Source organism: Myxine glutinosa, chromosome 1 (genome assembly GCF_964187855.1).
Source record: "Myxine glutinosa chromosome 1, kmMyxGlut1.1, whole genome shotgun sequence".
NCBI classification, from domain to species: Eukaryota; Metazoa; Chordata; class Myxini; order Myxiniformes; family Myxinidae; genus Myxine; species Myxine glutinosa.
The window spans coordinates 79,152,724-79,168,823 of record NC_136261.1 but is presented as its reverse complement, the minus strand read 5'-3'; the positions used below and the strand labels follow the sequence as shown (position 1 = coordinate 79,168,823).

Below are 16,100 nucleotides of genomic sequence, written 5' to 3'. Positions count from 1 at the left end.
TTGAGCCGGCGGTAGTCCCCGCACGGCCGCCATCCTCTGCCGGGCTTCGGCACAATGTGCAGAGGAGAGGCCCAAGCGCTGTTGGAGCGCCGTACGATCCCCAGCCGCTCCAGCGTAGCGAACTCCGCTTTCGCCACGGCGAGCTTCGTGGGTTCGAGTCGGCGTGCCCGGGCATAGACCGGCGGCCCGACCGTGGGTATATGGTGCTCCACCCCATGTTTAACGGCCACCGCTGAGAAGGTGGGCCGTGTGAGGGCCGGGAAACTGGCGAGGAGGCGGGTAAAGTCGTCCGCTGCCAGAACGTGCAAACTAAACTCGCCGGGACAGAACCTTCCAGCAAGCCACTTGGCAAGCCGCTCGGTGAGCCGCTCAGTGAGCCGCTCAACGAGCCGCACAGCGAACAAGCGAGCGAGCTGAAGGTTTCGGCCTGGATGAGCCGTCTGCGCTTCACGTCGACCAACAGCCCATTCGCGCATAGGAAGTCCGCACCGAGCAGTGCCATTGGCACGCTGGCGGTCATGAACGACCATTGAAAGTGCTGCCCTCCGAACCACAGTGAGAGGCAAAGCTTCCCGAATGTGCGGATGGGTGTACCATTGGTGGCAAGCAAAGCGGGGCCCCGGCCCGCGGTTTGCTTGTCGGACGTGGAGGCGGGGAGGACGCTTACCTGCGGTCCTGTGTCACAAAGGAAACGGCGCCCGGACAAGGTGTCCGTGATGAAAAGGAGGCTGCCGGAATGGCCGACGCTCATGACTGCAAGTGAGCGCCGGTCGTTTCCCGACCTGTCAAAAGAGCACGGCGGGCGACACGTTTTAGCCTGGCGGCCGAACCTGGCATGGTAGTAGCACCAGGTTTGCGGCGGTAACGGCCGCGGCGGCCGTGCCGGCGGCGGTGGTGGTGACGGCGGCGGTAGTGGACGGGGCGTAGCAGCGGCCACGAGGGAAGTCGGGAGCGCTGGAGCCTCCGCGCCGGGATCCACTACGGCAGCACCGTACACCGACCGCGTGTCGCAGGCCACAAAATACTTGTCGGCCTCTCTAGCCAGGGCGCGGGGTTCCTTTATTTTGGAACCAGCCAGCGCGAGGCGTACCTGTGCATGTAGCTGGCGTAGGAAAAGCGCCCGGAATAAGAAATCCGGGGGCTGGTCTCCAAGCAGGGACAGCATGGAATCCATCTGGACGGATGGTCGTGTGTCGCCGAGGGCGGGAAGGTCCAGGAGGCGGTCGGCCCGTTCGATCTCCGTGAGCCCGAACGTGGCGATGAGGAGACGTTTGAGCGCCTCGTACTTGTTGTCGCCCGGCGGGCGCCAAAGGATGGACACGACTCAGGCGGCAGTGCCGGGCCCGAGGGCGGCGACCACGTGGTAGTACCGGGTCTCGTCCGCCGTTATGCCTCGGAGTTGGAATTGAGCTTCGGCTTGCAAAAACCAAACATCGGCTTGCGCTTCCCAAAACTCCGGGAGTTTGACTGCGACGGCGTTGGTAGCCATGGCGCGTTCGGTGGTCAGCAACGGCTGAACCAATCGGGGTCACCAGTGTGGTGCTGCGCACACACGACTCGATTGCCAGAGAGGTAGGCCACAACGCGTTGGTATAACAAATAATCTTTATTCCAAGCTCGCACTTCAGCACTGGGCGGGCTTAAGCTTAGAGCCCGCATATATGTCCCGAGGCCACGCCTTGCCCCCGGGCGTGGCCGATCAGCCGATAGGCGGGGCAGCATTACAGTTCCCCGCCTGGACGTTCGCGCCACCTGCTGGTGCGCTGAATTATTGTCCCTTGTGTCCGCCACAATCCTCTAAATGCTGAACATCGAGTGATGAAGCAGCAAATATGCTCCCCACCCAGACTCGGAGCTGACGCTCCAACCAAAGCCAACAAATCACGTGACCATAAATGAGTGTAATGTTCAACATGAGGATATCCAAGTATATTACCTTCCATCACCATTCAAATTGTGCAACTGTCCGCTTTCACAATATCAATAAAAGCTATTAAATTACAAGTGAGAAAATTATAGCATTTGCATTCATCCTGGAGGTTAAACACGATGTAAAAAAACAAAACAAGAAAAAGTTACCTCTTTGTGAACAGAAACAGGCAGGAGGGAGATGGCATGTGGACTTGTGATTGGAGAAACCGCCATGTGCTCGATGGCATCTTGCTTTCTGTTTCATGTCGATGAGGTGTGGGACATTCAGCAGATAAACAGCGACTCAGAATCCCACAAAGTTGACGCAGCATTAAAACGACAATGGGGGATCTTCAGAATGCTCACCTTATCAGCACTAGTTTGATGCTGGACGGTGTACTTTTGATAATGGCGGAAGCATTTTGATGACTCTTTCCATAAAGCATCTGCCCGTTGATCTGTGGAAGGTGCCAGAATGGCACGTACAGGGAGTGCAAATCCACAACCTAATATGGAGATTTGAAATCAATCATTACACTGTTCTCCAGAAACGACCTCACCTCCAGGAGCTCATCGCCCACCCGTATGCACCCATTTTGCGCAGCTGGGCCCCCGGGGGTGACGCCCACCACAAAGATGCTGAGACGTGACCGATTTTTGTTTCCAGCAAGGCTGAGGCCCAGCTCACCATTCTTCTTCCAAGTTAACCTGGAGGAGATCTCCAGGCAGTTCGCCAAATTGCTGCCACATTATATCAGCTGCAGAAGAGGACAAAGTGAATCCTTTACTGGCCATCCACATATTGCATATGCAAAATGATGATCATGACTTCCGATCCACCTCCAAACTCATATTGCATGCACGAATTTAGAACAATATAACCCTCCCGCTACCCCCGACCTTCAACTTGATATGTGCTGTATCGATCGACTTGGCCAATGGAGATTCATGCCAGGTTTTTGGTTTGGCGTCCGCCTTTCCAGATTGTGTAAAGCAATTGCGCTTGGCATACATAAAGTCATTAGCGTCGACTGTAATTTGTACATTTTCTCATGTCTTTAACCCACTCCCCAGAAGACACAGAAGATGCAATAGCATGAAATCTTCCTCTCAACCCATGCACATATATTATGTGAACACATGTGTGTTTGCTGTCTGCCAATTTGGGCAGGGTGGGAGTGAGGGGGATTCCTGGGACATCTTACAACAAATGTAAAGACCATATAGTGATATGGGATAGCTAAGGTAATCGAGGGTTAAAACAAATGATATTTTGGCTCAAAAATTGACGTGTACAAATTACATACCCCGAAAAGACAATTTTTTTTACAATCCGTGCAACACTGTTTTTATAGTGTACTAGCAGAAGTACCTGGCGTTGCCGGGTGGGGGGGGGGGAGAGGGGAGGGGGGGAAGGGGGAAGGGAGGGGGTGATGGGGGGGAGAGGGGAGGGGGGAAAGGGGGGGAGAGGGGAGGGGGGAAAGGGGAGGGGACGGGGGACAGGGGGGAGGGGGGAAGGGGCAGAAGGGGGAGTAGGGGGAAGGGGAGGGGAAAAAATGAATGGCAAAAGAGAGAGAGAGAGAGAGGGGAGGGAGGGGAGGGAGGATGGGAGAGGCGGGGAAGGGGAGGGGAGGAGGGGAGGGGGAGAGATGGGGGAAGCTGGGGGGGTTAAAGGGGGAGGGGAGGGGAGAAGGGGTGGGGGAAGGGGAGAAGGGGTGGGGGAAGGGGAGGGGGGAGGGGGGAGGCAAGAGAGGAAGGGGGTTCATATATATGCTGGTGGGTGAATGTGGCGTTCATCACGTTTCTGAGTTAAGTGTGACGCTGATCAGGAAGAAGAAGAAGCCTTACTACCAACTCATACACTTCCGGAATTGTTTGATTTATGTGTGTTCAAATGTCTGGTGATTGTTTTGTATTTATTAATGCGAATGTGTAATTGTATACAACTGTCATTAATTTCAAAAAAGGCTGAGGCACTATAGAGCGATTTTTTTTTTTTAACTCGAAAAAAACGATCGTTTTTTTTTTCTTCAAAAATGGGTTTTGGGGGTTTTTTCCCCCCTAATACACTCCCAGGCACTCACTGATGAACCTCTGAAAGTTTGACGAAGATCCGTTTAGCCATCTCTGAGAAAAATGGCGACACACACACACACACACACACACACACACACACACACACACACACACACACACACACACACACACACACACACACACACACACACACACACACACACACACACACACACACACCTCTCTTATATAGTAGATATGGCACATGCATGAGCATGCATATTCTACATATTGTGCACATTGTCTACTGATGTGATAGGTTGTACAAGACAATTGACAAATCAATGCTACGAATGGAATACGAACCTGTAGCCACAGCATCGTGAGCCGAGTGTTCAGATGGGACTACCAAACTGGCCGCATTATTAAATACATAATACGGATGGAGACCGCACACGCCACACGCAAGACCGCATATGCTCGGACAATTGGGAATAAAGATATTAGTAATCAAAGAACAAATTATTGACAATTTTTAAACCGATGGAGCCAAAGGGTCATGAGGCAGGTATTCCGCAATACCAACCACGTGACCTCCCCCAAATGGGGACCTTTCTGTAGCCGCTCAAATGCTGCAGAAAGCACTTCAGGACCTCAGCTAGCATTCCCAAACAATAGAACGCTTCCACTTATTTCCCCTTTAGAATCTCCTTCAGCCAATAAGCTCGAAAAAGGGTTAAAAATAGCATCGGAAAAGCATTTAGCAATGTGGCACAAAAAAAAAGGAATGACGTTTAACAAGGGCCGTTCCATTTCTCGCTTTGCAGAAACCACCCATTGCTATCGTTGATGCATGGGTCGTGGCGGATCAAAACAAAACACCGTTTGCACCAGAGATTACACTCTCGGACGAAGGAAATCAAAACAAAGGAGCTTCATCTGAACAAGCCGAAGCCCTCAGCATGGTGGAGCCGGGCTCATGGTCCTGGAAACACGTTCGGAGTCCTGCTCGGTGAAACGATGCACAATCTAAATTTAGTTTTCTTTCCAAACAGATCCAAATGCCCCCAATCCATTGTTGCTTCCACAAAAGCGCACGATGCAATCCCTCGACTTGTTTTGTGGAACGGTCAGCAGAAGACAATTGCACGCGCGGAGGAGATTAAAGGAGCCCGGAAGCGTGGGCTTCTGGACAGCCGTGCGGAAAATATGGGCGCGCACACACACCAGCAAAAATGGCCACCAATTAATCTCAAGGAGATGGAAGACTCATCCCACATTATATGGCTTCCTGACAACTTGGCGAAAAATATTTCCCATTTCACAAAGCAGTGAATCATGCACGCTGACACGGCAATGGATGGCCTCAAGGTTGTTAATTAATTGAAAGACAGGGTTCCTAGAATCAAAAACGTTTTTTTGTTGTTGTTGTTCCTCATGACCAAATCTGACAAAGGATCGACACGTGAAGTGGATGAAAAGGTCTTCGAACGTACACGCACAATATACTGCTCATTGGTCTATGGCGAGGCTTATTAACAGAAAGGCTTCTTTCCCTCTTGAAAAGGACACAAATATCTAAAAATGCATAAATGAGGCAGCTCTGGCACAGGGTGGCACATGATGGCATACTCCATGATGCAGCCACATGATGAACAATCATCTGTCTGGTTTAACTCCAGCACAATCCATACCCAGAGGTTAGTAGGACAGCAATGGTAGTAATGATCTCTGAGCCCCAAATTAGAAAGTTCAAGGTGGGGAGGTGGGGTCGGAGGGGGATAGGGGAAGAGAGGTGGTATATAGAATTACCTTCTGCTGCAACAAAGTAAAATATAGACCAACCTTTTGATATCACACCAGATACTTGATAACTATTAGCCCAATATAAATAAATAGCACCGCAAAGCGGATGTAACCCCTCAGCCCATGCATGGTGGAAACCAATTTCAAGATGGCTGCAGTGGCGGCCATATTGAAAATCGCAGCGCGCCCATTTTCGAAAGCAGCCTTCCTCTACTCAACCCCAACACACACTGCAAAAATGGATTTAATCGGACAAGCCATTTTGCTTGAAATTGACGGAACCAATTTCAAGATGGCTGCCGTGGCGGCCATATTGAAAATCGCAGCGCACCCATTTTCGAAAGCAGTCTTTCTCTACTCAACCCCAACACACACTGCAAAAATGGATTTAATCGGACAAGCCATTCTGCTCGACATTGATGGAAACCAATTTCAAGATGGCTGCCGTGGCGGCCATATTGAAAGTCGCAGCGCGCCCATTTTCGAAAGGAACCTTCCTCTACTCAACCCCAACACACTGCAAAAATGGATTTAATCGGACAAGCCATTCTGCTTGAAATTGACGGAACCAATTTCAAGATGGCTGCCGTGGCGTCAATATTGAAAATCGCAGCGCACCCATTTTCGAAAGCAGCCTTCCTCTACTCAACCCCAACACACACTGCAAAAATGGATTTAATCGGACAAGCCATTCTGCTCGATATTGATGGAAACCAATTTCAAGATGGCTGCCGTGGCGGCCATATTGAAAGTCGCAGCGCGCCCATTTTGGAAAGGAACCTTCCTCCACTCAACCCCAACACACACTGCAAAAATGGATTTAATCGGACAAGCCATTCTGCTCGAAATTGACGGAACCAATTTCAAGATGGCTGCCGTGGCGTCAATATTGAAAATCGCAGCGCACCCATTTTCGAAAGCAGCCTTCCTCTACTCAACCCCAACACACACTGCAAAAATGGATTTAATCGGACAAGCCATTCTGCTCGATATTGATGGAAACCAATTTCAAGATGGCTGCCGTGGCGGCCATATTGAAAGTCGCAGCGCGCCCATTTTGGAAAGGAACCTTCCTCCACTCAACCCCAACACACACTGCAAAAATGGATTTAATCGGACAAGCCATTCTGCTCGAAATTGACGGAAACCAAAAGTTGACGGATGCCCGGACGACAATACCCCTTAGCCCAATTTGGGCTGAGGGGTGAAAAGCGACGTTGACGATCTCCATCCCACCCGTCCCATTTCAAATAAAAGGTTTCCGAGAAATAAAAATATTAACTCCATTGACATTCTGCACCATTGAGAATTGTAAATAATGAGGGAAAGGAAGATCTTTCTCTGGAAGACGCCATGTCACGAGTACGGCATCGTGCAGTGTCAGAGATGCGCCGCTCCAAGACCTTTCCCCACCACGCTCCCCATCCCAGCAGAAACTGTCGCTAGGTGACCGTTGACGGAGCAAGCATGGAAACCACATGGTCCAATCCTGCAGTAACTGATCCAGAGGGTAATTAACATTCCCACAAGGGGAGTTTCTGCAGGAAAATATCTCCCCTCACAGCCTCAACAAAACGTCCATCACGTCGGGTACGACAAGATCCTGCGATCCAGAACCCAGGTCCATAACCCTCGAGACTGGTGTGAGAGATCAGGGTTCGACTGCTGGTGTGAGTGTACACAGAGGGTGCTGGGAGCCGTGCTCATAAGAGGGCATAGTGGGGCACGCACCCGGTTAGGAATGATTTGCACATGAAAAATAAATAAATAAATAAATAAACAGCCCGACACAAGCCAGATAACAATCAGAGAGGAGAAGCAATGCTGGAGAGGCAGAGACAGCAATGCAAATTTGGAGCCCTGCTGAACACTTGGTCTCCGGGTACGTTTTCGACATTTTTATAGGCGTGGACAGGAACGAGAGAATAAAATGATACATAAAAAGCACATCTATGTGTAAAATGCAAGTTCCAAAGCTCAGCATGAGACCAGCCGGTGATAAAGACTGTAAACCACAGGGTTTTCAATCAGAAAATGCTGACATTGATCTAATACGGCCAAAGCACTGAAATACCGGCGTAGGAGGGTGTGAACCATGTCGGCATAGGGGCCTACTCTAAATGAGGAGCTGGTGCTTCCTCCAAAATCAATGACAATGCATGGCTCTTATGGATAATTAGACCATCTCTGCATTTTATGAAGTTGGTTTTGGAGAGAGAGAAAGACAGAGTGAGATAGAGATAGAGACAGAGAGACAGAGAGAGACAGAGAGAGACAGAGAGAGACAGAGAGAGAGAGAGAGAGAGAGACAGAGAGACAGAGAGACAGACAGAGAGACAGAGAGAGAGACAGAGAGAGAGACAGAGAGAGAGACAGAGAGACAGAGAGACAGAGAGAGAGAGAGAGAGAGAGAGAGAGAGAGAGAGAGAGAGAGAGGCAGCGAGAGAGAGAGAGAGAGAGAGCGAGGCAGACAGCGAGAGAGACAGACAGACAGACAGCGAAAGAGACAGAGAGAGAGACAGAGACAGAGACAGACAGCAAAGGGGAGAGGGGAGGAGGGAGAGAGAGACAGAGACAGATAGCAAAGGAGAGAGGGGGTGAGGGGAGAGGTGGAGAGGGAGAGAGAGAAGAGAGAGAGGGAGAGAGGGAGAGAGAGCGACAGACAGACAGCAAAGGAGAGAGGGGGGTTGAGAGAGAGAGAGAGAGGGAGGGAGAGGGGGAGAGAGGGAGAGAGCGACAGACAGCAAAGGAGAGAGGGGGGTTGAGAGAGAGAGAGAGAGAGAGAGAGAGAGAGAGAGGGAGGGAGAGGGGGAGAGAGGGAGAGAGGGGGAGAGGGGGAGAGGGAGAGAGGGAGAGAGGGTCAGAGGGAGAGAGGGTCAGAGGGTCAGAGGGTGAGAGGGTGAGAGGATGAGAGGGTGAGAGGGAGAGTGGGAGAGAGAGAGAGAGGGGGAGAGGGAGAGAGAGACAGACAGACAGGAAAGGAGAGAGCGAGAGAGAGAGACAGACAGACAGGAAAGGAGAGAGAGAGAGACAGACAGACAGACAGACAGAGAGAGAGAGAGAGAGAGAGAGAGAGAGACAGAGACAGAGACAGAGACAGACAGTGTACGTACACACAACGGCAACTCGAGTGAAGGAAAATAGCTGTGTATTAAAGGTCTTCCACGTGCTCGTCAAGCGGTGTCTTCCCGTGTTTGGGAGCTGTGGTTTCACCAACGTGGTGGTGGTGGTGGTGGTGGTGCCAAATGTGTTGTGTTGAGAAAACACGTGCACTTGAGGATCATTACTTGCACACTCTCTCCATTACGTCACCATCTCACAAAACCAATGAAAAACAAAAATTGACCATTCATCGATCATCAAGCAAACGTCCAAACAATGACAATCAAGGTAAAGGTGGTAGTGGTGGTTCGGTCGCGACGTTGGCAAGGTATGGCGGGATTGGCAGTGTAGGAGGGATTGCAAAACTGCGACCAATGCCATTTCTGGCAGAAGTACACTTTGGTAAACAGGAGGAGGGATATTAAAAGTTTCCCAAAGCGTTACAGAGGAAATAGTAAACTATGGATATTTTAGCGATTTTTGGGGGTGGGGGAAAGTAACAGGTTTGGGAAGATTTTGAGGGAAACAAGAAAATTCAAATCACACTTCATTCTCCCAGGTCATTCCCAGCCCAGCATGAAACACCTGCGGTCGAGGAGCGATGAACATATGCCGATTCAGTTCATCTGAGAGTGTCAAAATAAAAATTAATAAATTCATCAATCAACGGGAATTGCTGAAGTGTTGACTGGGAGTGGAGAATGAAAATCGGACAATTTCCATCCCTCTCTCCACCCTTGGAATGCCGTGGAGAACTTGGAATTTCTGCATCTCAAATGGAGGGGACATTGATGTGAGAACCGAGAACAGGTTATAATATCAATCAATGTGCTTCCAGAATCCCATCACTTCCCAGAACAACAAAATAAATAAATAAAAATATAGATTTTCAATAAAACGATTTGGTGTTTTTTTTTCAAAATTGGGAACATGGAAGCACGAAACTCACCTGGCTGCCCCCACCCCTTGCGTTATCACGCCCTCCATCGGTGTGCACGATCTGCAGCAGCACTCTCAGCACGAATAACCGGCATGAGGCTCGGAGTACGAGGGGTATGCGCCGCATTGCACACGCCGGGAGTGCCGAATATTCCTGCTCCCTGCGAGATAATCCAGGGTGTCTCCGCAACGCGGCCTCCCCGCGCAACCTCCTCGCCCCAGCCAGCCAATGAAGTGGATAAGACAGCAGCAGGAAAGGGGAAAGGTGGCGACAGCTGGAGAGACGGCCAGTGTCGCGTCAAGGCAGCGAAATGTAAACAACTAAATGAGCAGGCGGAAGGCTGATGGGTGGCACAATCGCAAACGCGGGGATGACGGGCGGCAGGAGCTCCCTGCGGGGCCGACTGGTAGACGGGGCTCCTCGCGCGGCCCGCATGCGGCCTGGGCTCCTCGCGGGGCCAACCTGAGCTACTCACGGGGGGGCCGCATGGCCGACTGGGACCCCTCGCATGGCCATTGGGGCCAACTGGTGGCTGGGGCCACTCACGTGGCCGTCGTGGCCGACGGGTAGTCGGGGCCCCTAGCTGGGTGGATGGGTGGCCAGGGCTATACTCAGGGCCAACAAGGCTCCTTTCGGGTCTGACAAGCGACTGGGGCTCCTTTCGAGGCCGCACAGGTGACCGGAGCACGTTATATAGCTGACTGTCAGACTGTGATCTGCTTGGAGCTGAAGGGGCTCCTTGTGGGGCCAATGGGTGGCCGGGGCTCCTCGTAGGACCGACGGGTGGCCAGGGCTCTTACCCGGTTTGATAGGTGGCCGAGGGTTCTACTGGGGCCAAAAAGAGGCCTGGGCTCCTCGCAGGGCCGACGGGTGACCTGGTGGGGCTGATGTGGGACCTGAAGTCCACGCGTACCTACGGGGCTCCCTGCGGAGACTGACGGGTGGCTGTGTGCAGTTGAGGAGGCCGACGGGGGTCATTAAGGGGGACGACGGGCAAACTGGCCTCCTTGGGGGGCTGATGGGTGGCCCGGCCAATACCCGGGGCCGATGGGTGGCTGGGGTTCATCGCGGGGCCGATGGGTGGCCGGGGCTCCTTGCAGGACCGACGGGTGGCCGGGGCTCCTTGCTGAACCGATGGGTGGCTGGGGGGCACTTCCCGGGGTTGATAGGTGGCCGAGGGTTCTACTGCGGCCATCAACAGGCCTGGGCTCCTCGCAGGGCCGACGGGTGACCTGGTGGGGCTGATGGGGGACCAGAAGTCCATGCGTGCCTACAGGGCTCCTTGCAGAGACTGTCGGGTGGCTGGGTGTATTTGAGGGGGCCGACGGGGGTCATTAAAGGGGACGACGGGCAACTTGGCCTCCTTGGGGGCTGATGGGTGACCCGGCCAACACCCGGGGCCGATGGGTGGCTGGGGCTCATCGCGGGGCTGATGGGTGGCCTGGGCTCTTCCCAGGGTTGATAGGTGGCCGAGGGTTCTACTGCGGCCAACAAGAGGCCTGGGCTCCTCACAGGGCCGACTGGTGACCTGATGGGGCTGATGGGCAACCAGAGGTCCACGCGTGCCTACGGGGCTCCTTGCGGAGACTGACAGGTGGCTGGGTGTAGTTGAGGTGGCCGAGGGGGTCTTTAAGGGGGACGATGGGCAACCTTGCCTCCTTGTCGGCCCCGCTGATGGGTGGCCCGGCCTCCATCTGGGCCGAAGGGTGTCTGGGGCTCATCGAGGGGCCGACGGGTGGCATGGGCTCATCGCAGGGCCAATGGTTGATTCGGGGCTTCTCAAGGGGCCTATGGGTGGCAGGGGCTCCTTGCTGGGCCTACAGGCGGCCGGGGCTCATCGCGGGGCCAACTGGGAATCTTTGCATGGCCGACGAGGCTCCTAGAGGAGCCAATGGGTGGCCTGGACTCCTGGCGGGGGCTGATGGGCGGCCGCAGCTCCACGCATGCCTACGGGATCCTTGCAAACACTGATGGGTGGCCAGGACTACTTGAGGATGCAGACAGGGGTCATCGACAGGGCTCTTCATGGTGGTTGCAGGGCTCCTCGCGGAGCCAACAAGGGATCTTTGCATGGCCAACCTGTGGCCGGGACTCCTAGCAGGGCCAACGGGTGGCCACGGTTCCTGGCGGGGCCAACGGGTGGCCTGGCCTCCTGGTGGGGGCTGATGGGTGTCCGGAGCCCAATGCATGCCGACAGGATCCTCGCGGACACGGACGAGCAGCCGGGACTACTCGTAGGGGCTGATGGGTGGCCAGGGCTAGCCGAGGAGGCCAAAAGGGGTCCTGGAGGGGGTTGACTGGTGGCTGAGGCTACTCGCCAGAGCTGACGGGGCTCCTCACGGTGGTTGCCGGAGCTCCTTACGGGGGCCGGCAGAGCTCCCTGCATGACCGATGGGAGGCCGGGGTTCGTCACGGCGGCTGACCTGGGCTACTTGTGGGGGGTAACTGATTGTCGGTGCTACTCGTGGGGGGAAACTGATGATCGGGGATACTCATGGGGTGCTGGGCGTGCAAACCACGCTGGGGGACGACGGGCAGGTAGGGGGCGTTGAGGGGTGACAGAGTGGGAGAGTTGAGGTATCCTCACACACCCACTGAAATGACAAGATCCTGACAACTCTCCCACTCCCACTGCTAATGAGCAAGTTACCTTTGCTAAACCACCATCCCCAATCCTCATCTTGTGTTAATGGTTTTGTCACATCAGGCCAAACTGTACCTCCACGCTAAAGCCAATGAGCTCATATGTACCACGCACTGTTGCCACCGACAGAAAACCCCATTCTCTTAGTGCAAATAATTAACACTGTGACCCATTGCAAGACCTCAATCACGTTTGCTAACAAGAGACTGATGCAGGTGGTTTGCTTGCTGAGAAAACAAACCATCAATCTCGTTTGCTTGACAATGCAATCACTGAAGCCCTGGGTAATACGGGAATACAGAGCAATGATATAAAGCCCCCGCTGCAGTCCCAACCTTCTTCATAACCCAAACCCTTTTCTCCACACTCACGTGTGATCAACTATAAGACCCCTCCTCAGTCCCCCCCTCCAACCCCCAATATGCATAAATGAAGTAAGTAATGTGTTTGAGGCCATGTCCAATCCACTCTGGTGGATTGATTTCGACGTCTGGCTGAGATTTGAACACCGAGCCATTGTGACCACAAGCATTACAGGTAAAAACTGGCACTACACATTCATGGCATACTGAAACCAAGGGAGGCAGACACAAAGTTATTAGACAAGGGAAAGACAACAGACACTGTTAATGTGTGATGTTTATTATTCAGTTCTCCACACAGCGTATTGATAAATTTCTGCTTTTCAGCATCAACCAAGTATCTCATCCACATTATTTCCAACAGGATGCCCAGAAGTTCATTTAGGCAAGACACAAACTGGTTGTTTTTGTATCTTTAAAGATCGGCGGATACATTGCTGGTTATTAAACGTTAAGAGCAAAGAGCGTGCACCCACAGATCGACACAGTCTTTCAAAAGTGGAGAGACGCGCTGCCAAGCCTTGGGCACAAACTGTGCACATGTGAGGAAGCAAAACAGCTTTCCGTTTCAACACCGAGCTCACCCCATCATCGACACACCCGTGCAGAAGACATTCGGTTGTGGCTGTGAAGAGGAGCCGTTTAAAATTGAGCCATCGCAATTAGCAGCACGTCGTATCCCACAACGCTCGTGTGCCGGAATCAAATTGGGACATCATTTGCCGCAGCCGCATACACAGTGTAACCATAGTAATGCTCAAAGTACAGTATAACCTCGAGAAAAAAATATGCTGCAGGTGTCCTCCAATCCCTTTTCCCACCACCAAATGTATACAAGTCAGCAATAAAAAAAAAAGGATGGTAAAGAAAAATACATTAACCTAAATTCAACATAAATCAGCGATTTATACAAACAAAATAGTGGAAGAAATTCCGCTCAATTACAAATGAATGGAAATTTACGTTTTCACTTTGGTTCCTCTTGCGGACGCCATTTTAAAAGCATCCCGTCCGGCCAGAACAATACACCATGAAAACGTCCAGTCCAGAACATCCAGCCTAACCCTGAGAATGTGAAACATCTTAAAAAAGCTTCTCGTACTGTTCCGACCAATCTGGTACAAAAGATTAAAACGGGGATCCGTTTAAGGCAATTTAAGTATTTTAAACAAATAACTTCCTCAAAAGGCAGACTTACCCTGAAACCTAATATCTCCTTCCATTTCATATTCTTGGCTTTGCTTACGGCACACCACCGTGCTGCTTCCCTGCTTCGGGTTTGCGGCAAAGCCAGCCAGGTGCATGCTGCCATTACTGGAAGATAAACCGGAGCGGTCGTCGTCTTTCATGCCATCGGTGTCCTCGTGATCTTCCTCGGCTGCTCCCTGAGGTAGAAATGAAAATGAAACTTCAAAACACATCAGCAAAACAGCACATGTAACAATTGATCATTTCTGGAAACATTCCACAACTTTACGCAAATCAAATTCTTCCTGACTGTGGTGACCGTTCTAGAGAGAATGGAACGTTTTGTGGAACCACTTCAAACACCACCCAGCAAAGGGCCACATATTGAACTAGTGTTGGGTATGGATGCTAAATATATAAAATTAGTGTTGAGAAAAGGAATACAAAAAGTAATTGGAAGTGGGATTGGAAGAGGGGTGAATATTCCACCATATTTATGTACAAAATAAATTGATGGACCTTGCCATTGCTACGTAAGCCACCTGCCATCGTCAATCAAACTGATCAAGTATGAGAGGGGCTGATTGTCGCATTTAAAATGGGAAAGACGACAGGTTTGCAGGAAAAGTATAAAAGTAAAAGTTCAAACGCTTATTAAATTTTAAAGCCTTCCGAGTGAGGTGAATCCTCCCGCAGGTTTTAATATGAAACGCACACCCCATGGGCATTCCGGCAGTCTTTCGGCAAATAAACAGTCAGAACAGATTGGTAAGGTGATGAATGACAGGGAAAGGAGGGAGGATGATGCCGAAAGAGAAAACAAATGCCGGAGGTAACATGCTTCATGCTGGAATAACCAATATGGATAAACAAATCAACGAAATACATTATTGCAGGATTTGGGGGGAAAAGGTGAAGGGAGGAAGATTGAAAAACCAAGCTAAATCTTGCTCCTTTCTCTCTAACAATAAGTAATTACATAATCTGCACCACTTCAAATCCAAGGGATTGATACATTGGTTTAGTTAAATATGCGGCCCATTTGTCTCTCTTAAAGCAAGACTCACATTTATTAATTTCTCCACCAAACTTGATAGAAAAAAGTCACATGAAAAAGTAAATACACCCCATGTAAAGTTTTGACTTTTTCAACATATTTCAACATACAGCTATTTGATCTTCATTTCAACAATATTGATAGATAAAGGTGATATAATATAACAAATATCATGAAACATTTACATTTTGTAGACCATTGTATAATTTAAATAAACACAAATGCAAATTTCGCATGTGGAAAAAGTAAGTACACCCCTAAATTTATCACCACTTGAAATACCTAAAATTAGAACCAGGTGCACCAGCTCAGGTGCAAACGATTAGAACATCGTTAGAGAGGATCTTGGAGGAACCTGTCTTATTTAAACCTCAGACATTTAGTTTGGTTTGCTCTTTGTTGTTGAAGTGTGCGGCGTCACCATGCCAAGATCAAAAGAGCTCTCTGAGGCCTTCAGAGAGAAGGTTATAGATGCCTACGAGTCTGGGAAGGGATTTAAAAAGATCTCCAAACAATTTGAAAAAAATCATTCGACTGTCCACAAGATCATCTACAAGTGGAGAAGATTCCAAACAGCTGCCAACTTGTTCAGGCCAGGCCGCCCCAGCAAGTTCAGCCCGAGAGCAGACCGCAAGATGCTGAAAGAAGTCTCTAAGAACCCCAGAATGTCATCATGGGACCTACAGGTAGCTCTTGCCACTGTTGATGTCAAAGTGCACGAGTCTACCATTAGAAAGAGGCTGCACAAATTTGATCTACATGGGAGGTGTGCCAGGAGGAAACCTTTGCTGTCCAGAAAGAACATCAGGGCAAGACTAAAGTTTGCCAATGAACACCTCGGCAAAGACCAGCACTTCTGGAACAATGTGCTCTGGACAGATGAGTCAATGGTTGAGCTATTTGGCCACAGTACCAGAATACATGTTTGGCGAAAACCAAAGACAGCATTTGACCACAAGAACGTGATACCAACTGTAAAGCATGGAGGTGGAAATATTATGGTTTGGGGCAGCTTTGCTGCATCAGGGCCTGGGCAGCTCACCATCATAGAATCCACTATGAATTCTTCATTGT

The 16,100-nt window shown here is 50.8% G+C and overlaps 1 protein-coding gene across 1 annotated transcript in view; it reads right to left on the bottom strand.

The window, feature by feature from the left end:
• PATJ (PATJ crumbs cell polarity complex component) overlaps nt 1-16,100 on the bottom strand; it is a 327,659-nt gene that overhangs the window by 122,416 nt on the left and 189,143 nt on the right. Inside the window, 5 exon segments of the mRNA XM_078771907.1 lie at nt 2,080-2,167; nt 2,278-2,369; nt 2,472-2,604; nt 2,606-2,669; nt 13,965-14,166. Of these exon segments, the coding sequence (XP_078628033.1) occupies nt 2,080-2,167; nt 2,278-2,369; nt 2,472-2,604; nt 2,606-2,669; nt 13,965-14,166 (579 nt within the window).